Below are 27,270 nucleotides of genomic sequence, written 5' to 3' on the forward strand. Positions count from 1 at the left end.
CAAGATATGTAGACAAGAGGACCCACTGGCATGCCTCCTTGATTGCATCAATTTGTTCCGGACCCTCTCCCGTCAAGGAGCCGATTTGACCTGCGACGGTTGACAGGCAGGTGAAGTGAGTACAATAGAATTGACGGATAGATGCGTCATCTTCGACGGCTCGGCGCAGGCTGCGAAACAGCCTCAGCAGAGAAGAGGGGGAGAAATGAAAAAAGAAAAAGAAAAAGAAGAGCATTGAGACCCAGACTGGACCTGACGGCACAAAGATCGGAGATCTCAACTGCAGACTCAAAGCCACCAAACGAAGCCAAAGTTGACACAGAGAAATCTATCCTCTCCATCCGAGTCATGAAAAGTCCTATATAAGGTCCGGCATGTCTACCATTCTCAAGGGAATATAATCACTTCATCTTCTCCATCCACCGTCTCCAATTGCTCCTCCTCTTGCTCCCGTGCATCGTCTTCCTTTTCAACTCATTCGCTACCACGCAGGGCGCGTCTTCAAAGTTCGGATCCCGTCATCCATTCAAATCTTCTCCCTTGATCGACTCTTCCAGACTCGGTGTCCCTTCGACTGCATCACTGCACCAATTTTCTTCCTCCTCTGTTTTCTTCCTATCCTTCTTCCATCTCCAAGTTAAGCTTGTCTCTCCAGTGGAAAGACCGCGGAGTTTGTTTCCCACTTGCACTCGATCGACACTACTTTCCATCCCGTCGGGCTCCCAGCGGTTCCTCCAGTGTGGTAAGTGACAGACTGTCGGGACTCCTCCCTCAGAATCTGGAAAAAAAAAGCACCTTGGAGGCGAGGGCTAAATTCAACCTCGCAGCGACCTTGTCACCACAAAAACAACGCATCACTGGTTTCCAAAGGCACAACCAGAGAAATCAAAAGAAAAATAAAACCAGGAGGCTCTCAAAGAAAACATCTAGGACGAACAAGCAGTCACCATGGCCAACCAATGCTCCGGTCACAAGTTTGCCATTGTGCAAGCTACCAATGGCAACATTCTGACCTGGCGATGCTCAGATTGCAACTCGGGTCCATTTGTCGCCATCTGGCGATGCAAGATCTGTGGTCACTGTCGCTGTAACAGCTGCCATAACACCAAGTCTTAGATCGATCGGTCAGGTTCATCTAGACCAGCCATGCCGCACGACGAACACTACATTGCTGGGTGTTCCCCCCTCTCCGTCAAGCGTGCGTACTTCTCGTTTGCTCTCATCGTTGCAGAGAGCAGCATCTCCATTCCGGATTCTGGTTCCCCCGTCATCACCTTCGCAACCAGGCAAATCACCTGCCCTCTCTTTTTTACTTTGTTTTCATTTCTCTTCTTTTCTCTCGCAGCCTGCTCTCTAGACTATCACGATGTTCTCAACGTCACGGCCTCTTTGATTTCTCTGCAACTGCAATATTGTTTTTGGTCGGCGACAGAGCCCAGCCGGGATTTCGATATTGCATTCTGTTCTGGTGCTGGGACCCCTCCCCCCACAAAAAAAAGATTGAAAGGGAGAGTTTTTGCTCTCACACCCAAAGACTCCCGTTGCGTGGGAGCTTTTGCATCCGGACGGAGTTTCGCTCATTCTACTCATTTTCCGCGCGATTCAGCTCGATTCAGCTCCCAGGATTGCAGGGCGTCTGGACTTTGTTTTTTTGGTTTTCCGGGCTTATTTTTTGTTTCAACGTTCTGTATCATTACGTCTCTTGGTCTCGGGTCCTGTTTCATTACACGAGGTGTTTTCTGGCGAAGATCGCAGCATCACTGGCGTCAAGACTTGACAAGGGCATCTGCTATTGTACTGGGATGATGTTTCTTCCCGATTTCTGTCTTGAATCAGTTTTTTTTAGAGGTGTATCAAATTACCAAAATGACTCATGCAAAACACTGCTCAAGAAGATTTGTCAGTCATTGATCACTGACAGGACTCTTTTGTTTGATCTTCATGGAAGATGAATATAGGAGTGTATTTCTCTTTCGGATCTTGCATGATGAAACCGCGTCCCAACACCAGATCTAAGTGACGAGACTTACAGACTCCGATCTACCTATCCCATCCAAGGCGCCTAGACCCATCCGCTCATTTCTTTCTTTTCTGGTTCTTTATTCTCCCTCCCAAAAGTCCAATGACAAAAAAAAAGGGTACAGAGAATCAAGATAAAAGTCAACACAAGGAACTTCGGCTCGGGGAGGGCAGCCCTGCATCGAGGATGCAACCTCAGCCTCATGTGCGGTCAGCGGGCGGCAGACGCTCTTCGGCGGTATGTGTAGAACTGTGCCGTGTGCCATCTTCATCTTATCGCCATGTCCTTGCATGGATCAACTTGCCGGGAGAAAATAAAGACAACACAGATAGACTTTTCTGTGGCAGGGGGTGTATTTTCCTTGTCCAAGGTGCGACTTGATTGGGTTTGATTCTATTCAGCGGCGCGTCTGCGCGGCTCCGGAAGGGTCTGGTTGCGCAGTACTGCAAATGAAGAAGATGAAGTATTTTGTGTAGTCGCATTGGACAAATGCGCAGATGCAGACTGGGATGGGGGTCCTGAAATTCCAGCCACTTGACTCATGCGGTGCACATTCCTGGAAAACACACATACACCATGTGATGCTCGTCCAAATCATTGGATCATTATGCGCAGCACCCTCGCAGGCTCTGACAAAAAAACATTTCCTGTCGGTACTTCAGTCCTGTGGGAGTGTCTTTTTTACTCATACGATTGGAATTCTAACAAGGCAGCCCCCGCCAATCCGTCGTGGATAGTCTCAGGATGATGATCCCCTTGTGACTTGTGTGATATAAAGAATGGGCCTCTCTTGAGGAAGAGGGTCCCGAGAAGAGAAACAAAAAGAAATTGAGAAAAAATAAACAAGTTATGACAATTGCCTTGTGCTCCTGAATTGCCCCAGCTGCTACTGCACGACGCAAGATCGGTGGTCCGTGGCCCCGACGATGGAGAAGACATTCGTACGCAGGTGTCTTTTCCTCGCTCGAGTGGACTGACGCATGGACCGAGCAATAGTACGGGCCAATCGGTAGATCCAGGAGTCTTTCTCCGTCTGATGTCAGGGCGGCTGAGAGACAGTACTGGCTGCTGCTGCATTCGGCACATGAGCAAATGGGCATTGGCGAAATACTCGAGATATTTGTTTTTTCGGGTGGTTTCATTTGAATTAAATGTGCCTTTTTCCCATCCCAATCAAAAAATTCATCTTGTCTTTTTTTTTTTGCTTTTTTTTTGTTAAACACAAAAACAAAAAGGACAAGAAGAGGGGGGGGGAGGGAACAATCTAGACAACAGAAGGATATTCGAAATGACCTTTATAGGACACGAGGAGCTGCAATCAAATAAGATCACTTACGTCAACAATCGATATGTAGAAAGCATCCATGGTGATCAACCTGGGGCACAAAAACCCCTCCCCCCAAATTCACCACATTCCATGTCATTTAAAGCCCCCCAAAAAATCAATTTTGACAACATGACAGGTACGAATCGTCGCAGATCGCGATCATGGTTCATGTCGCAAGTGCTCCTCGCAGGATAATTGACGGTCGCAGCTAACCTAGCATGAGGCAGCGGGCATGCTGTGGATAAAGAAGGTATAGGTAGTAGTTGGGTAGGCCCAGAAGATCAAACTACCAGACAACAGCAACCGCATATCCTCTCAGCTTTCCATGCTACATGCATATACAGTCTGGTACCTACACGCTGACCTGCCAGCATGTAACATCTACAGTAACCCGAGCACATACTCAGACGGTGGGTTTGGGGGTACCTTCAGTCCCGTCTCAAGTGGGGCCTGTCAGGGCAGTTTCACATTCCCCCCCCCCCCCCCTCCCCCCCCAAATTAGATGGAATCATACCAAATCCTCGATAGATGACCGAGGTAGACTCTAGGAGTAAACACTAGCCCCCAGAGTCTAGTTTGCAATACCATTCAAAAATACACATGGTCGCAGGACAACACCATTCATCCCCTGATTATTATATCATCCAAAGAACAAAACCAGAATAGGTCATCGGCCACGAGCTGAGGCTCGTACATTTCATTCACAAAAATCCCCGGGGACGGGGGACCAAAAGTACATCGATGATAGTACTCCCTGTGGTACCTATTGACCAATTCCAAGATATCCCAGAACCCAGAGACTCGGGTCATGATGACAGATCGGGAAGAAAAGAGAAAGGGGGACATCAGCACAGGGCGATCGCCCAATGATCGATCAGAAATCGTCCAAAGGGTCTCCCAGGATTTTGGGTCCGCGCAACCCTAAAGGGCGCTTCATTCTCCAGCCTGGCTCTGTACTGTCCGATGATAATTGTGTACTTGTGTACGGTGACTTTTTCAATGTTTTGCAAATCTCGAATTATCCAAATCTTCAAGGTCGGACGACACGAGAACATCGCAACTAAACCGATAACAAGGAATTGATCAGAAGGGAGTGTGGCTGGTACAAGACTTGAGGTTGTTTTCATGCCAGACAGAACAGAGCAGGCACCTTTGGTCGAGGAGAAAAAAATACAAAGGTACTACTTTGATTTTCTAATTTAGCTCCTCAAGTCCGAGTCTCACGCCTCCAGGATGAAAGTGGCGGCCGAGTGGGTCGTGTCCAAAGGATCGCCTTTCCCACTACTGCACAAGAAGACAGATCTGGAATACCCAGTGGATTGGGGCCTGGGACCTGGAGACAGATCGGGGAGGAACCTGCACGTACTTTTGTACCGCGGCACTAGGGGCAGTCTTGGAGCGTGAGCATTGGTAAGAGGAAAGTGGAGGGTGGGACGCAAAAAAGTACTTACTACGGTGTGCTATTCGGGAGTTTTCATCTCCCGGAGCAGGTACGTATCCAATCATTTTTATCGATCATTTCGTCGATTTTGTAGTGCTGGACCCCCCCCCTGTGTGCGAGATGTCAACGCTAGGTGGTGGACACGTTCGATTCGTGTAGGTTCATTAAGACGCTAATCGCCGGGTCGAAATCAGACTGCGACAAATAGTCTGCCCGATTGATTGTGATAGCCTAGACCGACAAGGTGTTTACAAAAGGAGGATTTACAGCGAGAGACCACTCAATGAGACTACCAGCGTGTCAGAAACGAAGCGGTCGCCTCCAGGGGCAGGATAACATAACGACAATAACAAGAACCGTGGAGCGGTGTGATTTGAACAGGAAAGGAGACAGAGCCGTCACCGGCCCATCTCGTACTTTTCCACCTCGCGGCCAAATTCTCAAATGGATCGAGATCGTTGCGCGAGGCTTCGCACTGTTAAAGTGAGCAATATAAGAGATGTAAAGAGGAAGAAATGTATGAGCAGAGTGGATTTCCCAATTAAATGGGAAAATTTGGTCAGTGTGGCCCTCGTGAAATGCCAAACTTAGGTATAGATACTCTGCATCGAAGAAGGGGGGGGAGAGTCAGCATTGAGTCTGGCTGCTGGACATCGGCTAGTCCTCCGGGAAAGCAGATCGGCTCTCTGCCGTCTGCATGAACGAATGGAGACACACGTACCTCGGTAATTTGGTTGACCGCCAACCCGGGCTCAGCCATTTCCGCTTGCTCAAGGAAATGCAATGGCAACCATACGAGGTGGCCCTTGATGCGGTCCAGCTTCTCACGCACTTCCTTGATCGGAAGGTAAGGATCGAACAAATGCCCCTCTCGGTGTGATCCACGAGGGCGGAAGTTGTCATAATCATCAAAGGTCTTGATATTGTCATCGGGATCCGCGCGGAACAACATCCGATACGTCTCCGTGTTGGTCGTGGCTTGCCCGGTCCAGGTGTTCCAGACTGCGTCGCTGAGCGGATCCTTGACAAACTCATTGTGGGTATCTTCGAGAATGTGATTCAAGCAGACATCAGGGGCTCTGGCATTGGGATCACCGGTGGCGTCCATGTCTTGCGCCGGCAAGAGGCCAAGGTGCTCGCGCCAGAGCTGACGACGCAGGGTCGCCGCCAGCCTCGCTGCCCGGTACGGCTTGCCGTCCATTTCACTATCGATAAAGTCCTGGTCTTCCATCACAATGGCAAGCTCACTGTCGTGGGAACCCAGCTGGGACTAGATGAGAGAAGAGAGATCACAGTTAGAATGAGATTGCTCTCTAGTCGCGGAGACAGTCGCCTCGGGGATATCAGATATTGTGCACCTACCCGATCGTTGATGTTTGCACTTCCGCAGATGACAATACGGTCGTCGACAATACATGTTTTGCCATGCACATACAACTCTTCCTGAACAATGTTGTCTTTCTCGGCTTCAGGATCACCTTCCCACCTTTCGTCAGACATCTTTCCACCGTTCAGCATGGTCGTATGCGCCACGGAATCGCGACTGGCGCTTCCCTCCTGGCCTTTTCGCTTCTCCACCTGCTCTTCAAATCTTGCGAGCTTTTGCAGAGACTGCTGCTTTTGGGTTTCGTCGGTCTCATAGCTCTTCTCGTGCTTGTCACCTTCTTCACCAACGGCGGGATGCACACTCTCGCCCATGATAGATTCAGCAATACCACGCTGGATGTCTTTATAGGAGACATCAGCCTGCTTTTCCAGTTCTTCCAGCGATGGGGTCTTGTTGATCCGGTCGTATGCGCGCAGGGCAAAGAAAAAGATGTGTTCTGTCCATTTGATCAGCCTGCAATTCCTCGTGCAGTGAAGGGCTGCTCAGATACTTACCCTTTGGATCGACACCGGCCTTCTCAATCTGACCCATGATGGAATTCTCGCCACGGCAGATAGACTTGTATTGGTAATCCATAATTGCACGCGTTCCTGCCGCAGCAGAGTCACGTAGGTCACCCGCAAACCCGGGAATAGCCGGGATGACAATAATTACACGGAACTTGCGGCCTTCCTTGCCTGCACGAACACAAGCATCGACAATGGCCCGGCCAATCGTGTTGAAGATAGGCCGTTGTTCATCGCCCGTAGCGGTGACTATATATCTGGGTCAGTCACGACGGGTGGGTGGCCAGGAAAGACAAAATACTCGGCTCAACTCACTGAAAAACTGATTTTCGATGTAGACAAAATGCTCTGCATTGCGAATGATCTCGCAGTAAGCATTCTGAATGCTGTGTTCATTCAGAATACCGCTGCTCCAGTCGTCACTGCTTCGAACAATCTGCGCGCGCACTGTGCCCTGCTCGCCGCGTGGCTTACTGGATAATGGTGACAATGGATGCTGGATATACTCGCCGCAGGGGTATTTGGGTCGCTGCACGCCAATCAGGTCCTCGTCCTCTCCGAGTCGACCCTCCATCATCAGCCAGTCAACATTGTCAGCGCGTTTATACTTGTCACGCTTGACAAAGTTCCAGCGAAGCACAAAGTGCTCGGCAATGTCATACACACAATCTCCCACAAGGCCCATTCCGACATCATGCCAGGGCATGCGTCCATAGTCCACCTTGCTAAGTTCGTTGTTTTGCCAATCCTGAACACTCTGGAAGTCCATGATGCGGTTATTGTTAAAGTCTTGGCCCGGGAAAATCTCGTCTCGGAGTCCCGCCGGATGCACATCAGCGAGGGGGTGCTGATTGGCATCCCAACGACCAAAGCACAGGTCGATTCCGCCGATAAAGGCCATTGCGTAATCAATCACAATGAATTTTTCGTGGTGTGCCTGAAGTGAAGCAGTCAGTTGAGGGCAGGGGGAGATGGCCTCATTGAATGGATGGAGTAGGGGAGGGCAGGTCTCACCCAATAGAGGGTCATATCGGCAGCGTTTTCAAAGACGTTGTGGTCGGGATGGCGCAACACTCGAATGTTTCCATGGCCTGGTGTACCCTCGGGACAGAGACTTTGCAGGGCATGCTTGGTGTGTGCGGAATTACATGTCAAGGCCTGGTTCACCTCCTTATAGACAATGACATAGATTTTGACGCCCGCCTCGGCACGGCGCTTCAGGACATGATCCAATCGCCATTCCTGATATTGGGCGGGTGGGCGACGCAGAAACAGTTCGGGGGACAGCCACCAGTCTTCAATGTAGATGGTTTCCTTTGCCTGCTCCAGCGCCTCGGAGACGGCCCACATGTAGTCGCGTGCGTCGACATACCATTTGATACGATTGCCATCATGGATAGGAGCAAAAGACTGGAAGCGATGTGATTCGGCGATGGCCGTGCGTTTGCGATCTGTCTCCTGTTCATGCTCCTCGTCGTGACGATGGTTTGGGTTGATGATGTTGAAGAACTTGCCAACCTTGTGCTTCAAGTGCGTCGCCGATGCCTTTGCATCGTGGAGATGGGAGTCTATCGGCTCATGGTCAGAGGGTGCGGGGTTATACGTGACTCTATATATCTCACGACACCAGATGTCATCCACGAGCATGCCGAACAATGGACCAGAAGGGAAGTGGCTGACCTCGGAATTTCTCCTCTAGGTGATCAACCTCCTGATCCCACTTGGCCTTCAATTTGTGCATGGTGGAAGAAGGGGAGAGGTGAGAGGTGAATGAGTGGTGGAGAAGAGAATGTGCAGGGTGGGATGAACAACGAGAGTGGGGGAGGGTCAGATGTTCAAACGAGCGCAATTATTTGTTCTGATGTCCGCCGGCGGATGGATTCGTCGAGAGGGTCACGCCTCGCGCGGCACGACCCACTACGCCCTGCCACTTTCTCTTTACCCCGGGCGGTGACATCACCTGCCAGGCGGAATTCTTCCAGCGTTGGAGGCCAACGGGTCACGAGGCTGTCTGGCCAGCCCTACAGGGCACAATAGACAGCCGTATCCGCTCAGGAACCGGCTTTTTTTGCTTTGGTCCTTGCCTGTCTCTGGTCCCAAGACATACTGTCATTTCGAGTCCGTGGAGAACATGACCTGTTTGCCCGCGGGCAACAGGCTGGTTGTTTTGGCGAAGCTTACGGTGCCTAGCAGCATTCTTTATACAATAAGATAAATATACATGAGCCGCTACCCTGAGTCAGTAATACGACCCGTGATCCATCGGGGGCGCATGACAAGTCTGCTCATCCGGCGGAGAGAAATCTCAAAAACTACTCCTGATTGGTGAGCTGGATTGAGCTGTCCCTTAAACGCTTTCCAGATGCCACGCTTGGATGTAATCTGTCCCTGTTCTGACGGAACCACCTGGTTGGCTCTCATTATCACTTGTCCGACCGCTGATTTCGCCCCCGTTCGGTCGCCCGTCGCCTGTCCGTGTCTTGGCAGACAAGCAGATTATGTCTGGTCTGTGGGGGGGGGGGGTTATCAGAAAATCTGTCTAAGAGCTTGCGAAAGGCGAGTGAAAGAATGCCGAGTTGCCAGTTTATAGGTCAGGTCAGGCTACCGGACACTTCCATACGGTAAACTGTAGTCAAATGGTGAGCCGTACCTACCGCCGCCTAGGCGAAGAAGCGGTGATGCGTTGACATCAGGCAGGAATATGGATACTGCCTGTTTCGAGACATATCCATCCTGAATCTAATATTCTTGGTCTATAGACAGCCTCGGCTCGGAACGTTCGTGGCCAGACTGTAGTCTTTCCAAAGTGACGAACACTGCTTGCCCTACAAAGGCAACGCAGTGGGAATGATCGCGTGGACTTGCAGTCTGTAAAGTCGGCTAGTTCACCTCCGTCGCGAGTCAACTGCAGTTATCAACGTAACGCTCTGCTCATTCTATAGAGTTCATACTGCTTTGTATCGAGGGCGAATTGCCCAATACGCGGATCATCACGGCTCCGCAAGGGGCTTACTCGCAACTTCCTGCGACTCAAGGGTGGACTTAAGGGGTGAGATCGTCATCGGGGCCCTTGCCGTTCCAGATCATGAGTGAAGAGCAGTCCAGCCTCAACATTGACCTCGTACATAAATTGTGTCGGTGGAGGGGGCCCTGATTTGAGGGCACCCGGTTGCTAACCCGAATCAATGGAACGGAACAACTGTCTAGCCCAAGGGACGGAAGTAGGGAGCACCCTCTTTACAATCTAGCTTTACAAGGATTTGGGAAGCTTTGCCGATCGCACTAGAAGACGACGTCGGTGAGCTTAATTCCAGATTTGCGGGATCCCAGATAGAATGAACCTTCGTTCAAGACCAATCATGTCTATCAATTTGCAGAACGACACATCCCCTTTCCTGATTGCCCAGGGCCCGTTATCCCGAAAGGAGGATTCTCAGGCTCGACTGTACGGTAATAAAATCTGCTAGATTGATGATGGGGACGCTCCTGTGAAGACATGATCCTGCCCACTGAATATCCCCTTTCAAGGTCGTTGGCGATATTAGATGGAGATGATGCGTGCTTGGACAGGGTGAATCGAAAGGGCATATATAAAAGATAGGTCTATTTGCATCAATTTATAGGTTTCAGTGCAAGGTAGACTACGAAGAAAGCATATTCTGATCTAGGAAATGCTGCACCAATTCATCCAGGGTTGGTCCACTGGAACTATTTAACAGCAAGGCCTCCATCGGCAAGAGAGATGGACGGGGCCTGCGTCCAACTGGCTCTGGCCATGAGAAATTGAACATAAAGCAGATCATTAATTCTCGGTACCCTGGCCCGATTTATTTATGAACCTCGGTTACTGATACATATATCTCTAAGACATTAGGCAGGTTGAGGCTCAACGCTGTCTTTCGGCTGTCGCATGAACCCACGGTTTCTAGCAGAATGATGATGTGCACGTACGTAGTTGTGCATTTGTATGGAGGCGAAAATCTCAATTGCTTCCCAATATTGACATTTCAGCTTATGAAGAAACAATAATTTCAATAGAAATCTATGAATCTAACCAGGAATACCTATTACTTGATCAATTGCACGGTAGATAAGAACAGTAGAAGAGTGCACAATGGAGATTCCAGAGGATATGTACATCGATTCACTAGACGTACTCTCCAATGATATATTTACATATGGTTTTGATTGACAATGGATTGGGCCAGTCCCGACCACCAGGTGATCCAACTGGAATCAACGCTCGAGAGCTCAACTTAGTCCATACATTGGATGGCCGGGCAGTACTCATGTGTCATCCAAAGGGAGAATATGGATGTATCCTGGCATGGAGTGCGTCAGTATCATGACGGAGACTAGTCTTGTTTGAGCTCATATGCTTGGCCCAGGGAAAATGGATGCAAGTCAGGAACAGATTCAAGGGGGACAATAGGTCGCAATTGATCCTGACAATTAAGGACTATCCCGCAGCACAAACAATTTATCGAATGCTACTAGAATCATGTTCAAGGGCCTCCAACCTGCAGGGATCCAACCAGGTACCTAGATTTTTGGATGGAAATTGCGTACTGCCCGGATCTTGGGTTGTGAGTGGAGTGGATCGGCTACTCCATTTCATGAATAGCTGGGATGGGCTGGATGACGTAGTTGAAGATCGATTGACAACAAACCTAGTCTGCCGAAAATAACTATCGAATCATGGAAACCAACGGACCAGGACACGCGAGGGAGAAGTAATAAATCTAGACCGAATCTATGGAGAATTGGACGCAAATACCGACTTTGCAATACTAACAGGAGGGATTTCTTGGAAGCGCGTCTGACCGGCCGTCCTCCAGAACTAATAGTCATACATACTGCACATTGGGTAATCAATACTGCCGATGGCAGTAAAGAAAGGAAAGATGTTCAAGAAGAAGAGATGATACCAAGGAAACATCCGTCATCAGTTTCGTGACTCGAGGTGACATTTATTCTAGCTGGCTTGCGCACATGAGCCCTTCCCTGGACTCCGAGAAGATTTGTCGCGACAAGAGACCGGCATGATCATTCCACCAATACAATATAGATAATGAGACATACTGTGACAATATTACCGCCAGGTAATCGAAAACAGTACGCCCTGCCGTAGCCGGTAAGATTGCATCTGCCTCGCCAAGGTGTTGTTGTTGTTGTTTTGTCCGGTCGGGAATGCTTACTGAATCCACGTGACCAGTACAAACAACGTTGTCTGAGGAACGGTCACTTCTGTTTATCCTTCTCGATCCCAGATTGCACGCCCACGCAGAGAATTGTCGACCAAGTCCTGACAGCTGGACTGTACGATCGGATTCAGGTGGAAGAATCTATTTGGTGCTGTATCCTAGTCGAAAGCTGCCATCTGGATCAGTCCTCGTCGTCGAACGGTCACGGTTGACCTGTCCAGCCACCGGATTCGACGCAAAAATAACGACCCGTGCAGGACCTGTCCATCGCCCTGGTGACGGTGCCCTCCTCCACTTTTTTTTAGACTGACGACCGGTTCCTGTATCAGAATGCCTCCAGAATTCAGTGAGAAAGATGCCTGGCCCGTCGCAGTACCAATTATCCACCAGATGGGTTGCTAATCATGGTCGATTCATAGCGCGTGCGCCGTCACAGGGAAGCATCGTCTCGCAGACGACACAGCATATGGGTCCTCACAGCCGCCCAGGGACGGCGGACCCTATACGTGCTCGCTCTGAAAACCTTTCCAGGGCGGCTCGGCGACCGCGGTCGCGAGGTTCAACTGCGAGCATCCACTCCAGCACCACGCAGCAAACGCAAGATCAGCATCTCGATGCATTTCCGCAATTCCTGCCGTCTCAAGTGGGAGGTGGACAACACATGTTTGGAAATAACCCCGAAGACATGTTGATGCGATTTGGACATCAATTATCTCACCAATCCAACGGCGCGCCGCTCGACCCAAACGTCCGCGATACCCATTCGATGGCTTCCCGATCAGAAGATTTCGTCCCCCACGGAATTCCCGGGCACAGTATTTCGCATCATTCCTTGCCACAAGATATCCCCCATGGGGCGATATCCGCTGTAGCGATACCCCAATACCAAGGCATCTACGACAGTGGAATTGAAAATCACTTGCCTGATCATACGGCCGACGACCACGAGACATCTGAGGTCGCGGGTAAAAAGAAACGCGGATCGAACTCAACTCTTGCAAATGACAACGAACTTCGAAAGCTGTTGCGTCAATACGAGGGATTCACGTTGAAGCAAATGGCTGCTGAGGTCATGAAACACGAAGGCGCGGGTGGAAAGGCAGAGAAGGTGAAGCAAGTGTTCGCTATGATCTGGTAGGTTTGGTCGTTGCAAGTCCGACCGATCCATGCGGGATGTATGAGAGACTCGGTCCTTTGAGAAGTTCCATCTGATTTTGTATTCGCATTAGGCTGCGTGAGAATTGCCGCAAAAGCAACGGCTCAGTGCGACGAGATCGTGTGTACTGCTGTTATGCCGAGAAGTGTGGCACGGAGCGAGTTTCAGTTTTAAACCCCGCGTCGTTTGGCAAACTCGTTCGCATCATTTTTCCCAACGTGCAAACACGGCGCCTCGGCGTGCGCGGGGAGTCTAAATATCACTACGTCGATTTGTCGGTGATCGAAGAGAAGCAGCAACGGCCCACACCTCTCGATGCACAAGCAGCTCCCAACTCAAATCAAGTTGCTACTGTTCCCATACCAGAGAGACCTGCAAGTGGGATGCGGTCAAGGAGGTGAGATAGATTGCTCACCAGTTCGCTGCGCAGTGGTGCTCGCATTGGTTTGCTAATTCTTGTGTTTATAGTATCAGTATCGCTCAACCAACAGCTGACACGGCTGTCTTTCCTTCACCCACCACCTCGTTCGCACCTCGGTTCCCTAGCAGCGCCGTCGGGCCGGGCTGTGGCTGCCAGACCCACATTCCTGGCGGGCCAGACGCAGTAATCACCACTGAGAATGTATCGCAACAGGCTGGCAAAATGGTTCATCAGATGCTTCAGTTGCCAACAGATGAAGTGCCCAACATCGACAATGAATCGCTGGTCCTCCCCGATATTCGTGGCTATCTTCCCGTCAACACGGATCCCAAAGTGGCGGAGGCCCTGGCCGCTCTGTACCGTTCGCATTGCATTTCTGTCATTGATAGCTTCCGCTTTTGCAAAGAACGGAATCTGCTCAAGTATTTCTCTGCCTTCCATGGCACCTTGACAGTGCCCGTGCAAAAACTTCTCACCCACCCAAACCTTGCCGCCTGGATCAAAGAATGCGACTGGCTCATGTATCAAAAGATGATCGCCTTCGTGGCACCTCTCACGACTCAGGTAGTCCCGAAAGTGGTCTTGGATGCCTTCAGCTCCATCTCGCAGCGCCTCTGCAATCACATCGCGGAGACCTTCAAGGCGCAGCCACCGCACGTTTCGGTCGCTCGACTCATTCCCGCCCATATTTTCTGCAACCTGTTGAAGCATATGCTTGATGTGAATCAAGCCGCCAACGCTGCCGCGGCCTGGCTTTGCCACCCTGACAATCGTAATCAAATGTGGTTCGATTTCAAGTCCCTAGTGAATCCTCAAGAAATGATTTTGAAGGCCAATATCCCTACTTCAGCCGAGAAGGCGACGGAGCAGATTTTGAAGCATGATGTTCGCGCTCTTCTCACACCTGTTAGCGACACTGATGCCTCTGTTGGGTTGTCCTTTTTCTCGCAGCCGGATGGTCCCGATGCCATCGCGGCTCACCAATTTCCCGTGGAGACCTCCACTGGTGACGATTATAACTTCCCTGATAAGTGGATTGCATTTATTCTCAATCTGCCTTTGGCCTTTCCCGACCATCGTTCGCAGTGTGTGATCGAGAAGGTGGATGCCCTGTGGGATGCTATTCTCCACCGCCTGACTCTTGGGGGAGCTGCCAGCTTCAGTGCTTGGTGGATGACCAAGGGGTTTTTCCACGAGATGATGGTCTGGCAAGCAGAGAAAGGCGGCTTCATGCGCCACACGCCGACCTCGTTGCAGAATATGAGCCTGACTTCAGAACACCCTGGGATGGGAAGTTTTCACATGAAGCAGAATCGCATCCCGCAACCCCCCACGTTTGAGGCTCTGCGAGTGACCAATCCTAAAATTTCTCAACCTCAGAATCATGTCTCCACGGAGCCACGAAGCACACGAGATCAAACCGTCGAGGTCAGTCATGATACCAAGGACCTCCAGAATGCCAAAGAGCTGGCTTTTCCAGAAACGGGGTTTCAAGCCCCCAACAATGACGACAGCGCAATTGATTTAGAAGATGATGCGATGTTAATGGCAGTGGGAAAATATGGGGATATGATGGTCTCCGATCCCGCCGACGCTGAAGGTGACGTGATTGTCATCTAAAGAGGACAGGAGGCCGAAAGGTTGAGAAGCTCCAAGCGGTGTTTCGCACTGTTGCATTATGCCTGTGCAGCTTTCGAACCGCCGTTTCTCTCTCTTTCTCTCTCCTGCTCTCTTGGCGCTATGCCTATGTGTCGCCTCTTCTGCCTCAGGATCGAGGTTATCCTGATTCAGGGATGCGTTCCTCTGTGTGATTTTATTTTATTTTCTTTTGTTCCCCTTTGCATCTCCTTTGTTTTGCATGAAGCGATGAGACATGAGCATCAGACTCATGGAGAGTCTGGCCCCTTTGATGAGATCTCTGTTGTTCCCCCCTTCAAGGTTCCCCTTATCCGGAGTGCCTTTTCTTTTCCATTCAATTGTGATCAATACAGCATTTACTCGGCGTGGTGGAAACATTCTTTGCTTCGACTTGACTCTTGCACTGGTTCCGTTTGCCTTTGCGTGTTCTCCACGTTCTGTCTGAGCCTTGAATCCCTGGTTTGGGGCTGTTTTGTACATATGCATTTATGAACCATTGAGGCTTTGCTGGACTGCAGTTTCTCTGCCGAAGAAGATATTCAAATTTAATGAAGATGATCAACACTGTGACTTGATCCCTTGCATGGACAATGGTCCTCATGCAATAAATGGACACTCGCATCAACAATTTGTCCGCTCTGGACACGTTCTTGGCTCCTGCCCCCTTAGCTTCCACCGGGCATCTGAGCACAGACCGCGCCAGCTTCAGTCGACGTACTTGGTGGTGGGCATGCCTTCCGCCCGAATTTACCAGAGTGCCCCAATGCCTGATCGAGATTCAAGCTCAAGGCTCTTTCACCACGATTGGTCTACTTCCAGTCTTCTTTTCCCCCAAGCGCGTCTAGCAGAGCTGACACGATACTCAACAATGTCTTCCATCTAAAGGGCGTTGATCATCTCAATTCAGCTTCTGGTGTATTAGTCTCCAAGGCAAACAAAATGACACAAGCAAAAAGGGTCCCGATCCCGTCCCTTGCCGACATTTACACTACAATCTGCTGCTTGGGCCATTGACCCAGCGTGAATTGTGAGTTGCACATGTTGGTCAACTCCCAGCTTTCGGCGCCCAGCTCCGCCGGAGCCGCCTCATCTTCGGCATCACCCGCGGCCCCCGCCACGAACAGGGCCGCCATGAAGTGATCATCCGTCGCATGCGCATCACGGAATCGTGGATGTTTCATCAACCGTGTCATTGCCCGACGTAGCTGCGCCCCCGAGGTCTTGGTGATCACGTCCTCCACCGCCTGACGGAATTCCATCGCCCAATCCTCGGGAGGTGTCTCCATGGCGAAGTTATCCCGGAAACGCACCATGGGCGCCCATTTGTTACGATAGAGGTTGTGCACAGCCCCACCCGTGCCGATGATCAGGTAGTTCTCCCGACGGAGCGGGCGCAGTGTCGAGCCCATTTTAAGATGGAAGTGTGGATCGTAACGTGCGTTGGCGGAGACGAGGACGGTGGGGGGACAGCCTCCCGGGAACATGCGGATGAGAATGAGGTAGACATCGTGAATCCAGTCGAACTTGTCGTTGCCGCCGACGTTGAAGCCTTCTTTGGCGAGCATCTGGATGCAGCGTTCGGTGGTCTCCAGATCTGGGTTGAGCTTGTAGTTGACGTATTTGTCGGGATTGACGTAGGCGACGGGACTCTTGCCGGGGTTGGGGTTTGTTGAGACTTCGATCCTGTCGCCGAGACAGTCCCAGTGTGCACCCTAGTTTTCGCCAGAGTAGAACTGATGGTCAGAGAGTGGAAACATAAGATGAGAAAAAACAAACAGGGGAGGGCATGGAGTCTCTATCAGCCGCCGCCTGGAATTGGAGCTGGAGCATGCTTGACCGCAAGATGGATTTGTATTGCAAAAAAAAAAAAGATCGAGTCTGGCACCGTCGACATACCATGATGATAACCCCCTTGATGTTTCGGGCCAGTGCCTCGTCACCACATTTTTTCCAGTAATCGGCACTCGTGGACTCTTCTCCCAGCATCATGGTCGAGCCATGGGAGAAGAAGTGTACTGGCGTGAGGCCTATGCTTCGGTTAGTCGGATGGGCTTGTAACATTGAAGATGTAATTGAAACGTCGCTGTTGGATGACAGTGGAATTTGCACGGTCTCCAGGACCGTGAGATTGATGATGATATGTGATTCATGTCATTGGTGGTATCAATCTCCACCATCTCTTGTGTGAATTGAAGTCGGATGTTGCGGCATGTAACCAACGACTCGAAGTAAACCAAGGAACTTACTCATTCTGTCAGATTGAGATGTATGTCAGACCGCAAATGGGCAAACTTGAGTCAAAGACGAGTGAGTTTAATCAGATCAACTCGCCGTGCAATCTCGTCGGTCTAATCCTTGATCTCATGTTCAATATATGATCTTTTCGCTTTAGGAATGTCGGGGTGAGCCCGCACCTCCGGGACGGCGGACATCGGGTAGGCTCCCCCACATACCGACCAAACAGTGAGTTTGGCGGACGGGAGTCACTGTCGAGTGCTACTGATGATAGGCGTTAGGCATGTGAGCAAGCATTTCCACGGATCGTCTGATGGCAGTCATTGGTAGCCTGAGGGCGCGGAAACGTTATTTTCTTAGTGATATAGGCCAGCGCATCCTTCAAGGCCCGTCAAGTGGATGCGCAGTGAAGTCCATACAAACCTAGCTTTGGACACTGGATCAAGGCGGATCTTCCAGGGTTGACTTTGGACCTTGACATGGGCAGATATTGCCTTGTGGATGGAGACAAGTGGTGTAGTCCTGACTCGCAATGAATCCCAATGCACACATCAGTTTTGATACCCTCTGATACTGTCTCCTCTCTCCACGCCGTCAGGGTCACCTGACTAGTTGGATCCGGGGATTGTCCGGGCAGTGGGTGAAAGGTGGGGGAAACGCGGAGAAAGGATGGAAAAGGAAGAGACCTCGTGATCCGGAGTGGGGGCTGCGGTCAATGGCGAATCAAATGCGACTGGACTTGTGAGACAGTCCCAAGTCAGAACTTCCCTTGCCAGTTGGCAGTCTACTGCGGCATTAGCAATGTCGATAGTGAACAGTCAAAAGTTAGTACATAACAACTGTACAATGCATTATAAAGAGTGCATGCTTTTCAAAAGATAGAAATCAGTGTCCTCAATACTACAAACGTCCCGGCTTCGGGTAGCTCTCGATCTCGGTCACGCAGGCCTACAACCTTAAATACGAAACATTGGATCGGTTCCTGTAAAAAGTTTCCTTACAGGTAGGCTGCTAGCGCTAGCATCCGACATGTATTCATGAAGTGGGATGTCATAAGCCTCATCATCCTCTTCTCATCGTCTTGTCCCTCAAAGACCGCACATTAGCCGAGTCACGAAACTCCAAAAGTGGATCTCTGAACACTCTGCGAGTCCAGATATGGACTGAGTCAGGATGCATGTACCCGGAGGGATCCGAGCGACTCGGGGACAAGCTGACTGAGCCCGTAACGGGTCTAGGCCAAGGACAGTCTTTCCTCAACATGTCAAATCGATGGCTGCGCCCGCTGATCTACATAGTACACGGAAATCGAATGAAGCACTGGGTGATGATCATCCCGGGAAAACAGAAGCAAATCCTCCGGGGCAGTCACGAATGCAAGTCCTAGCCATCAGGTCCTCGTCACCGAAGAATTCATCAAGTTTGACCAGACCCCGTGCTGATCGTGGATGTCAAAGGCCGTGATTGCAGGTGTCTGGATCTGGGGTCATGTCCAGTGGACCCATCTTGAACCAAACCTCGAAATTGAACAAGGCCGGTACGATAGACTGCAAGCTCAGCGTTGCCTTTATTTGTGATCGGGCAACACCTGCCTTCTCTGACAGCATGTACCCAACACTGTACCTTTTCTCATAAGCTCCATCCCCCGTGGAGACGGTGGCTTGTTATATCTAGTATGGTACAGCCAGGGATGTGCGGTGGCCCGATAGGCGACCTGTCGTACGCTACGGTCGGCAGACTCGGTACTTTAGACTTGCCGATTCGGTCTCGTCAGGTCTGACTCATGCCGATGGTCGAATACCAGGATCGGAAGGGAGTCGTGTACTGAGGACATTGCGCTCAGTACTGTAGTACTACGGCACAACTTCTTCAATCGCCCTCTGGTGAATCCGAATTTCCTCCCATGTTCAGGTCCGCACCCCTGCAAAAATCAATGCAGTTTTCCACGGTCTGATCCGGGTCCTACCTCTCTGCGGTATGGACCTTATCCACGATGAAATGAGTCGCTCAGCTGGATTGGATTTTCTTCAACACGTATTCAAGATCGAACGCCGAAACGATACGAGCGACCACACATGGAATCAATGTACGTCTACCGTCGGAAACCATGGCGGCATCGCCTAACTGGACGTTCGAACTCCGAGCTTTCAGACCAATCCGAGCACAAGTTTCACCTATGGTGGGGGGCAACCACTGAACTACTCCGGAGTCTGGCCGACGCCCAAAAGGGACGGATCGAGTCTCCTTTTACTCCAAGCTCCACGTTCATAGTCCCCGAGAACGTGGAAGCATCTCGTGGGGTTGCCCATGTTGGACCGTGAGACTACCGTGAGATTACCGTAGAAACGTATGTAGCTGCATCCCGTGTCTCGTGTCTGTCCAGTTTTCCGGACTGTGGTCTCCCTTCCGTTCCGCATTTCTGCTCTACCCCGGATTTTTGGAGCCTTCCTTCTCCTCTCCCCCCTCATCTGACTCCCCTGCTCGTCGCCATCGCCATCGCCGTCCACCCTCACTCCCGTGTCCATACTCCAAACTCGCACCTCGCAACGGCGATCCCTCTCTTCCGCAAGCCTGCCGACTCCGTTTGCCTGTAACTGTCTATAGCGACTTGCGAGGCGCCTCGGACACGCCTGGTGGCAATTTTCTTTTTCCCCTTCCCTCTCTCTCAATCAAAGACTCGCAAACCGACAAATGCTCCTCGATAACCATGTCCGATCGCTCACCTTCAACTTTGGACCCTTCCACCTCAGTCCACTCTCCCGGAAAATCCAAAGATGGAGGCTACTTCCAGTGTGGGTTCTGTAAGCGACATTACAATAGAGCCGACCACCTCATTCGCCATGTTCGATCGCACACGAGAGAGAAACCTTATGTCTGTGATGTCTGTGACAAGGGCTTCGCGCGACCGTCAGTCCTCCGTCCTCTCCTCTGTCGTCGAGGCTTGTTCTCGAGCCCTCGAACCACTTTCGCTCCTCTGTCAAAATGCTCACTTGCCATCCCCTCGAAATTAGTGATCTATTAAAGCGACACGCCACGGGTCATGCCCATGACCGCGACCGAAAGCGCAAAAGAAGCTCATCCGTATCCAAGCAGAGTCGTGTTTCTCAGGCATGCAAGGCATGCGCTTCCTCAAAATTGAAATGCGACGAAGACAAGCCCTGTCGAAGATGCCGAGAGCGGCAATTGCATTGCGACTGGCAGGAGATCAATCCAGGTGTCTCGCCCGAACCTCTCCCGCAAAGCGCAGTGGCCATCACGAGCACAGTCGGCGCGATAAATGCAACGCCCGGCGTTCACCACCCAGTGCCTGCCCCTCACTCCATGGACATGACTGCACCAGTGCCGTTTTCCCCTATGCCGACTCCCATGGATGAGAACCCTCCGCGCCGAAGGGGTAGCACGGTACATATGACCCCTCACGGTTCCATCTCAGAACCGCCCGTCTTTTCGCCCCAAATGCACCGAGCGAATGAGCAAATCCCGATTGAATATGGAGGTAAGATCTGTCGGCCTCGGTTTTCCATCAGCTCGACTGCTCCCCATCAGAAAGAAAACTCGGCTGACTTTGATTCGATCCCTTTCTCCTTCTCGCTAGTATCTCCAACTGATCAGGAGAGCGGCATCTTCAGCGTCGACGGCACTTTTTTCCCTAATTTTATTCCCGACTCTCTCATTACCTCCCTCAGTCGATACAACGACCCATTTGATCCTTCCAACTTCATGCCCGATTTTACACATTATGGGGCCATGGAAATTCCTGCCTTGGATTTTAATCTGACGGATGGAGATTTCGGGTTGATCGACATGTACAATTCACGCAGCTTTCTCCCCGGAGTCCCCGAGCCAGACACACAAGAGCGATTTGATGCTGATAGTGGAATCGGTATTGGCGCGGAAGCTTATCATCGGTCATCACTGTCACAATGGAAACCGGCGCATGACGACCACGCGTTCAATGATCACGAAAATCTTTCAGTACCACAGAATATTGACAGCCCGGAAGCAAATGCCACCTTCAACCGACAAGTTCTATGTGATCGACTGTCCACATCCAGTCGCGATTTGATATTCGGCCTGGTTTTGGAGACGAGCCGAGAAGCCAATCTCAGTCGCATCATGAAATCGTTCCCCAGCACCGAGCTGCTCGATGGCCTTATCCAGCAATACTTTGAGTATCAGACCCACAGCGTGGCCTCTTTCATTCACACCCCGACATTTCATCCCAATAGCGAACACGCGAGTATTTTGGCTGCAGTGGCGGCGGCGGCGGCCGTTCGCTCGCCAGTCCCCACTCTGCGTAAACTTGGATATGCGTTGATGGAAATCGTTCGGTTTTACTTGTCTGTCAAAGTATGTGTTTCAATTCGATTCTTCTCCGTCAGGGTTCCCCCCGACCAATCTGGGAAACCTGATCTAACCACGTGCTTGTTCAGTTCGAGAACGATAACAGCACTACTCGTGACCTTCGAGCCTCACAGATCTACGCATTGAATCTGGATATTGGGATGTGGAGCGGGAATCGGCGCAAGACCGAGATTGCCGAGAGCTTTCTGCAACCACTTGTGACCATGTTACGGCGTGCGCTCCGATTCCGTCGTTCCCTCTACCCAAACATCTTTCCTTGCGAGGAAGACACGGGTGCGGAACTGGAGCGGAAGTGGCGGACTTGGATCGAGCAGGAATCTTTCAAGCGGTAAGCCAAGATTGACTGAGATTTGACGAGTGATTCTCAATTTGCTTACCATGTTGTGAAAGGCTCGTTCATCATCTTTTCCTCCATGACGCTCAAAGTTCGCTCACTCTCAACATTAACCCATTGATCTCCTTTGCCGATTTAGAATTACCCCTGCCGGCAGTTCGAGCCCTCTGGGAGGCCAAAACGGCCACCGAATGGAGGGACCTCTTCCGCGCCATGACGCCTGAGCGCATTCCCTCGCTCGCCGATCTTCTCCGAGACATGTCTCGGTTGACGCAATTTCAAGATCGCATCGACGCCCCTCTCTCCGCATTGGCTCTGCTTCATGGACTCTCTGCCCTGATCAATGAATATCATCGCGTGAAGTTCATAGCCACGAATAATTCCAAGCACTGGCATGCTCTCGTGACCAATTCCCGCCAGCAAGAGCTTGATCAGGCGCTGCAGCATTTCCGCATGGTGTGTTCCGAGTTGAAGATACAAAGTCGACCCGCAATTTCCCTGATCTGTGAGGTGGTGTCGATGCTTCTTCATATGTCACTCGAAGAACTGCAGCTCTTCGCGGGCAAGGAAGATAAGCACGAAGCCCGCCGTGTCTACCATTCTGCGCTGGAGTGGATCGCCAGTCCTGATTCCCGTCGAGCTGTCTGGCACGCGGGTCAGACTCTGCGAGCTGCGCGGCACATGGCACCTGGGCTTTTAACCGGATTTATGGCCACGAGCGTATACTACGCCGGACTAGCCCTGTGGTCTTACGCAGTAGTCTCGCGAGCCAACAACGCTCGGCTGACGGGGAGCCCTGAATCCTCCGTTGCTGGCCAGGTCGGTCCCACCGTGCTTCTAGACGCAGAAGAAACGAGTGACGTGACCAAATTCATTACACTCGGGTGTGGAATCCCGGCGATCGAAGGACCGGGTGGACCGATTGCGTTGACCGATATCGCCGGTACGATGCAGATGGTTCAACGAGTACTACGACCAGATCCGTCCGAGCGAACACTGCCTCTTGTGCAGAGTCTTGCCCAACTGATTGGTGATCTGGGGCATTGTGTCTCCGCTGGTGGATCGTGAGGGGATTTAGGAGGGAGATATCCTCTTCCGGCTCTCTTTCCGTTTCCCTCACTTTTTCGGCGCCTCTTGAAGTCCCACAGGATTGCATACGGGAAGAAAAAGATGTTTGACGCGACTGTTCGAATATGCGGGAATTTTCGATGTGCGGTTTCGAATCTGGGGTTTCCTTTGTTTTTTTTTTTGGCCCCTTTCTCTGACTTATGATACCCATGCGATGAACGATGAATGAAGATTTTATTCCTTTCTTTTTGCATACTTCTCTTCTCCACCACTTTCCAAGTGTTAAAGATAGGAGGAGGATGATTTGCCTGAATTAACACTTTAAGTGTTGATCGGACGTGGAACGGATATCTTTTAGATGATATCTACAAGGTAGGTAGGTACCCACAGAGGTAAATTCCAGGTGTACAGTACAAACACGTTTCCAGTGCATTCTCATCCAGTATCCCTGATAATAGAGGAAACTGTTCTGTTCAAAAGTAGAATATGACCAGGAAATTTGTGCCGAGATCAGAGCAGGCTCAATACCAACATTAAACGATCTTGTATCGGGCCAAGATCACGACTTATATGCGTCGGATTCAAATATATCGAAGAATCAACTTCTCCCCACGTTTGCTGCGCCACGAGTTTGTCGCCTCCATAATCTCCGGACATCCCCGCACAATCCACTGCCACTTCTTCAGAAAGGCCTCCGTGAGCTCCCAATTTCGGATATCCCACGGATCGCCCCAGACTATCAAGCCCGGCGTGGACAAGGACTCGCTATCCCAAAAGCCCATGATATCATGACAGAGTGCGTGATCATCCCAGTCATCACCCGCTTGAATGAGATTATCCCGCATTTTGGGCAGTGGGAAAAAGTCCAACCAAGGGTGGTGAGGGGTGGATCTTTGTAAATGGGTCGGTCGAAGAGATACGGGGAGATTGCTGTACTCGGTGTCGACAGTATCGGTGGAGTCAAATGAAAACGTAGGTGTGTATTCTTTCTGATTCAGCAGAGCCGGAGAAAGGCTAAATGGAGATATAGCGTCTTCGTCATGCAGAGAATCTAAATCCCAGCCGATAATCCGGATGTTTCGTCCAAATGCACGAAAGACATTCATTTTGGTGAGAGTGAGCAAATGATCCGATGTTGGTGAGCCAAGCATGTAGCTTCGGACAGCAGCTTCGGCGAATTGATGGATGAGGGACCTCGTGAGACTGGTAGGAGGGCAGCCAGGCCGCTGTGTTCTTGTTGAGGCCAGCTCAACCGGAGTGGGGGAGGTCTGTGGTGATGAATTACTCGTTGCGCGGGGTACATGTACGAGAGTAGTGGGTGAGAATGAAGAAGCAGAAGGCGACCGAGAGGACGAGGTTTGGGATGAATGTGAAGACGAGGTCGTAGAGACAGCAATTTTGGGGGGATTGTCTTTGGTATCGCGCAGGTGCATGCGCTGTCGCATACCTGATTAGAGGTGAGTTGTTAGTTTTCGGTCTCTTTTGCTCACTTGACTCCTGGCCCAGAACTGAGCCCAAGCAGGGCTTGCAGCAGAACAAGTCTAAAACTCACGGCGAGCCCGCTGATTGATTCGATTTTGTATTCGTCGTCGCTCTGCGCGATCTGTGAGGCCCACCCACTGCTCTCGAGACATTTCGTAAGCCTCTGGTGCGGAAATGGTCGCTTGGGCAGTTATCTCCGTCATCTGTGGCATCGATAACGTTTCTGAGACCTCGGTGGAGATACCGCCGGGCGTTCCTGTACCGATCTGGGCCATCTGCGTCAAGAAGTGATGGCGACAAGGTCGAAAACAAGTCGGGGGCGGGGGGAACTTCTGACGAGAGACGAAGCGGCGGGTTTGACTGACGTGAGTGGGTCCAAGTGGATTGCGACCGGAGTTAAGATCCACCTTCCGAGCCTTGGCGGCACAACTTGTCAAGGAACATATCAGGGGCCTATATAAGCATACTGATAAATGCTGGAGTTCTCTGATCAAAAAATCACCGAATCTAGGAGGCTTCGGGTTGCAAAATCAATCATAAAATTCCAGGTCTGTGTGTTGGCCAAGGGAAACTCTCGAAATTGTATCAATGTACTTCTTGCTCTCGCCGCCAAGAAAACGGTTCATAGCATCCAGTCGTTTATGATCAATTAATACATTTCAGGCTTTTGACAGGCCCGGAAAGGGAGGTATCACACTTGATACCTTCTGCCACACTGATTCGAAAAAAATGAACTCATGCGAATTGCGCATAAGCAAAGTCGGCTGGGGCCTGACATGGTTGCCGATCACCAAAAGCGTACAGCCCAAGCATCATTCCTGATACGTAGATGGTTCCACGTCAGCAGGGCCTCAATTGGCAACCATCATCTCAAACAAGAGCAGGAGCGGGAAAGAAAGACCAACACACCTGTAAATGGTGCTCCTACCGGCGGCGCCCTGGTGGCAGCGTTGTTGGATACAGCCCCAACCCAGATGATTTCCGCATTGGCAGCATCCCGATATCCAAAGCGGTACTCTTTACCACATTCAATCAAAAGAATTATGTCATTGGCTGAATCTAGTACCATCTCAATCGATTCGCCCTCTGATGGCTGAAATCGAATAATTCGATGCGGACCTCGTTTTCGAATGCCGATGGTACTGTGCGTGAAGTAATTCCACCACAAAACAGTTCCGGCTTCGGTGTGCTCAGAGCTCGGGTGAAATGAGACCCTCGTCTCCCAGGTACAAACCTGATGTGTTTGCTTTCGGAGAAACATGGTGGGGCTGGCTGGTACGCATAAGGTGTAGGGTCCCCCATGCAATCGAAGGTGGTGTAGACGCTCACTCAGGGAATAATCAACAGACAATGGTGTATCTGTTGGGAGCCTGCGGTTAGTGTGCACTTGAATTGAACAACTTCTCATGGAACTCAATACATACTCTTTCTATACCACCCAATACTCAATGTCTGACTCGTGAAATCATCTCTCCACACGACCGGACTCTCATGTGCGTATAGTCCCGGTCCCTCGGATTGCAGGGTAATCTTGTTCCCTCGATTGACAATGGGCCAATCATTCTCCCATTCAACCGGGACCAGAAACGTCTCTCTCCCTTTTTGAAGATGTGTCAATACCACTCGTATCAAGTTTGCACGTTTCAAAAAGATGTAGGAAATGAAAGCTTACCAAAAACGGAATCCTCCCATCCATTCTCCTTTCGTACTGGCCGAACAGCCAGCAGCACCGCCCACCAGTTCCCACTTACATCTTCAACGAGATCTAAATGACCGGTGTTCTGAACTTCATCGTCTGTCCCATTGCGCCAGAGAGGATTCTTCGGCCCCAGCGTCCACGGTCCGAAAGGTCCAGCCTCACTTCGACTAACCCACTCGCAATGGCCCCCCTCGGTCCCGCCTTCAGCTGTAAAGAGATAATAATACCGACCGCGTTTGAAGATGTGTGACCCTTCAGCAACACCAGAAGTGGACTCGCGGATCAATCTGGGCGCCGATGTTGAGCGACCTGTCGCGAGGTCAACCGTGCTGATGTGGATGGCAAAGTCTTTGAGTTTGACCCCCGGAGTAGGCAGAAGCTTTCGATATGTGGACGATAGATAGACTGTTCCATCATCGTCCCAGAAAAGCTGAGGTGATGAGAAATTTAGTTCGCCTGTTTCACCGAAAAAGAGCCCCAAGGCGGGCTGCAATGCCGCGAGGCCCCATCTACTTTGGCTCGCCCACCCTCGGAGGAGGGAGAACATACATCCTGATCGAACCCGACTTGATCAAAATATACCGGATCAGACCAAGAGCCATCATCCCAGATATCCTTCGTCTTGACATAGAATCCCCGTGGCCATACTCGATCATCTTCCTGCGGGCGATACCGCTGAAAGCTAGCCGCCAGGATATAAAACTCCCCGTCATGGTAGCGAATTGTCGTGGCCCAGACACCGCCGCCCGGCTCCGGTGTGTGAATTTGAAGTTGACTCAGCCTCGTCAATGCATGACCGACGAGCTTCCACTGAATCAAGTCACGGCTGTGATATATTGGCGCACCCGGAAAGTATTCAAAGCTCGAAGTGACCAAGAAATAGTCCTCATTGACTCGGACAATTGAAGGATCCGGGTTGAAGCCCGGAATGACAGGGTTGGTGTATGTCATGTCAGCTCACTACCGAGTGCATTGCATGACGAACCG

At 50.9% G+C, this 27,270-nt stretch overlaps 7 protein-coding genes across 7 annotated transcripts; 3 read left to right on the forward strand and 4 right to left on the reverse strand.

The window, feature by feature from the left end:
* Nucleotides 1–948: 948 nt before the first annotated feature.
* On the forward strand, nt 949–1,116 carry POX_e06191 (uncharacterized protein; the record flags this gene model as incomplete). The annotated part of the gene is made up of 1 exon (XM_050115015.1): nt 949–1,116. One exon carries the CDS (start codon nt 949–951, stop codon nt 1,114–1,116), a length of 168 nt encoding a protein of 55 aa, XP_049967475.1.
* A 3,961-nt stretch (nt 1,117–5,077) lies between these two features.
* Nucleotides 5,078–8,422, reverse strand: POX_e06192 (uncharacterized protein; the record flags this gene model as incomplete). The annotated part of the gene is made up of 7 exons (XM_050115016.1): nt 5,078–5,263; nt 5,510–6,058; nt 6,151–6,611; nt 6,670–6,930; nt 6,997–7,618; nt 7,696–8,249; nt 8,362–8,422. The coding sequence occupies 7 exons, from the start codon at nt 8,420–8,422 to the stop codon at nt 5,078–5,080; spliced, it is 2,694 nt and encodes an 897-aa protein (XP_049967476.1).
* A 3,793-nt stretch (nt 8,423–12,215) lies between these two features.
* On the forward strand, nt 12,216–15,082 carry POX_e06193 (uncharacterized protein; the record flags this gene model as incomplete). The annotated part of the gene is made up of 4 exons (XM_050115017.1): nt 12,216–12,231; nt 12,305–13,019; nt 13,115–13,438; nt 13,510–15,082. The coding sequence occupies 4 exons, from the start codon at nt 12,216–12,218 to the stop codon at nt 15,080–15,082; spliced, it is 2,628 nt and encodes an 875-aa protein (XP_049967477.1).
* Nucleotides 15,083–16,083: 1,001 nt separating this feature from the next.
* Nucleotides 16,084–17,350, reverse strand: POX_e06194 (uncharacterized protein; the record flags this gene model as incomplete). The annotated part of the gene is made up of 3 exons (XM_050115018.1): nt 16,084–16,812; nt 16,997–17,127; nt 17,347–17,350. 3 exons carry the CDS (start codon nt 17,348–17,350, stop codon nt 16,084–16,086), a joined length of 864 nt encoding a protein of 287 aa, XP_049967478.1.
* Nucleotides 17,351–20,042: 2,692 nt separating this feature from the next.
* POX_e06195 (uncharacterized protein) lies at nt 20,043–23,102 on the forward strand (the record flags this gene model as incomplete). The annotated part of the gene is made up of 4 exons (XM_050115019.1): nt 20,043–20,136; nt 20,229–21,685; nt 21,769–22,028; nt 22,091–23,102. The coding sequence occupies 4 exons, from the start codon at nt 20,043–20,045 to the stop codon at nt 23,100–23,102; spliced, it is 2,823 nt and encodes a 940-aa protein (XP_049967479.1).
* Nucleotides 23,103–23,683: 581 nt separating this feature from the next.
* POX_e06196 (uncharacterized protein) lies at nt 23,684–24,859 on the reverse strand (the record flags this gene model as incomplete). The annotated part of the gene is made up of 2 exons (XM_050115020.1): nt 23,684–24,549; nt 24,655–24,859. The coding sequence occupies 2 exons, from the start codon at nt 24,857–24,859 to the stop codon at nt 23,684–23,686; spliced, it is 1,071 nt and encodes a 356-aa protein (XP_049967480.1).
* A 460-nt stretch (nt 24,860–25,319) lies between these two features.
* Nucleotides 25,320–27,234, reverse strand: POX_e06197 (uncharacterized protein; the record flags this gene model as incomplete). The annotated part of the gene is made up of 5 exons (XM_050115021.1): nt 25,320–25,402; nt 25,494–25,943; nt 26,009–26,182; nt 26,257–26,713; nt 26,833–27,234. 5 exons carry the CDS (start codon nt 27,232–27,234, stop codon nt 25,320–25,322), a joined length of 1,566 nt encoding a protein of 521 aa, XP_049967481.1.
* Nucleotides 27,235–27,270: the final 36 nt, after the last annotated feature.

The sequence above is a fragment of the Penicillium oxalicum genome, chromosome V (assembly GCF_001723175.1).
Source record: "Penicillium oxalicum strain HP7-1 chromosome V, whole genome shotgun sequence".
NCBI lineage: Eukaryota > Fungi > Ascomycota > Eurotiomycetes > Eurotiales > Aspergillaceae > Penicillium > Penicillium oxalicum.